Consider the following 1,705-nt stretch of genomic DNA (forward strand, 5'->3'; position numbering starts at 1 on the left):
CGGACGCCGAGCAGAGGCAGCTGTGGTCGCGTGTGCTCGGCACGCTGGCTCAGTCGTTCGAGCACGACCAGGACGACTTTTGGCAGGCGCCGGCGCACTTTGGCGGTGTCGCAGGGGTGCTCACGGGCCAGCTCACGCGGGCCGGCGGTTCCGACAAGCTGGATGTCGGGGCACACCTCATCCCGGCCCTCATCGAGCTCGCGAGCGCGGCGGATTCGGCGGACCACCAGAAGGAGCTCAACACGGCGGTGCTCAAGCACCTGCGGGACGAGCGTGCCGGCGTCAGGCTGGCGGCGGTCAAGTGCCAGCAGGCGCTCACGGACAAGCTGGGCGAGGAGTGGCTGTCAGCGCTGCCGGAAATGCTGCCTTACATCAGCGAGCTCCAGGACGACGACGATGAGGCCGTGGAGAGGGAGACGCACCGGTGGATCGTCAAGATTGAGGGCGTGCTGGGTGAGAGTCTTGACTCGATGCTGCAGTAAGGAGAGAAGGAGAAGAAGAAGAAGAAGAAGAAGAGGAAGCAGACGAGGAAGTAGAAGGCGAACAAGAAGAGGAAGAGGAAGCGGGAGAGGCGCATGTACGTGCGAGTACGAGTATCTATGACAGAAGGAGGACAGGATGTGCCATGGCCGTCTGCCTACCTTGCTATTGGAATGCATTTACTTTGGAGTTCATCGCTGCTTCGTCTGTCGACCATGAACGACTTGTCAGCCTGACTTGGCTGACTGTCTGATGGATCGTCACCAGGAAGCTCGCCGGTGAGATATCTCTCTCTCTATTTCTTTTGCGCCTCCTTTGATTCATGAACAGACTTGGGTCGCTGTTGCCGCCTTGATCAACAGCAGCCATCGCCTTGCCTCCTGTCGTTGGCAACTGCCCGTCTTGGGCACCTGCTGCTTCCACACGATCTGCAAGGTCAGGAAGGAGTTCCCGGGTTGCGCCTGGACCCTTTGACGGTCCGTGCTTCCGGATCCGGCACCTGCAAAATGCGCCCCGACACACCGGCGGTCGTTCCTCCCCCTGTCGTCATCGGCCGTCAATTGTCAAGAGCGACCTCTGCCACGGCAATTCTGTGATGGTGATCAGAACATGACTCCCCTCACCCCTCAGAATACCATCCCACTTATCATCAAGAGACAATGCACATCCATCATCACGAGGTCGAAACTCCACGAGAGACGACCAGGGGAAAATCCTTCCCTGCTGACGCACAGCCTGCCATCCCGGCCCATTATCGTGGCATCCGACAAGCACCGCTTCGGGGCCTTGGCCGGACCCCGCGTGCCCCGGGGGCATTACTCATTGCATCCACCAAGCTCTCCCTAGGCCCCGAGAGGTATGGCTGTGACTCGGTCTGGCCCGCCCATGACATCAAGTGCCAGGGCACCTGGAAAAGAAAAGCATGAGGTCCGGTTCAGATGGCCTCAGTTTTGTACTATGAAAGAGCCTCATCGCCCTGCCTTCCATTGCACCCCCTTCTACAGGCCCATCAGTGCGATATACAGCCGGAACAATCATCATGGCCTCGTCTCAGGCAGCCCGGAGCTACTGGAAGAGCGTCGGTCGTTCTCACCTGCGGCGTGACGCTCTGGCCCTGGCCTCGACGACAAACTCATCATCGATAGCTCTTTCATCATCGCCCAAGGCGAGTCCATCCACGCTGTGTTTATGCCACGACAGACTCCGCACGACCGAGGGAAAAGGG

General features: G+C 59.5%; 1 protein-coding gene across 1 annotated transcript in view; it reads left to right on the forward strand.

Annotated features, from left to right (window-relative positions):
• VDBG_08686 (U3 small nucleolar RNA-associated protein) overlaps nucleotides 1-482 on the forward strand; it is a gene marked incomplete at both ends in the record, with an annotated part of 1,877 nt that extends 1,395 nt beyond the window's left edge. The window contains one exon of the mRNA XM_003000844.1: nucleotides 87-482. Coding sequence (XP_003000890.1) covers nucleotides 87-482 — 396 coding nt within the window. The remainder of the gene's footprint in view (nucleotides 1-86) is intronic.
• Nucleotides 483-1,705: the final 1,223 nt, after the last annotated feature.

Source organism: Verticillium alfalfae, genomic scaffold (assembly GCF_000150825.1).
Source record: "Verticillium alfalfae VaMs.102 supercont1.13 genomic scaffold, whole genome shotgun sequence".
Taxonomy (NCBI): domain Eukaryota; kingdom Fungi; phylum Ascomycota; class Sordariomycetes; order Glomerellales; family Plectosphaerellaceae; genus Verticillium; species Verticillium alfalfae.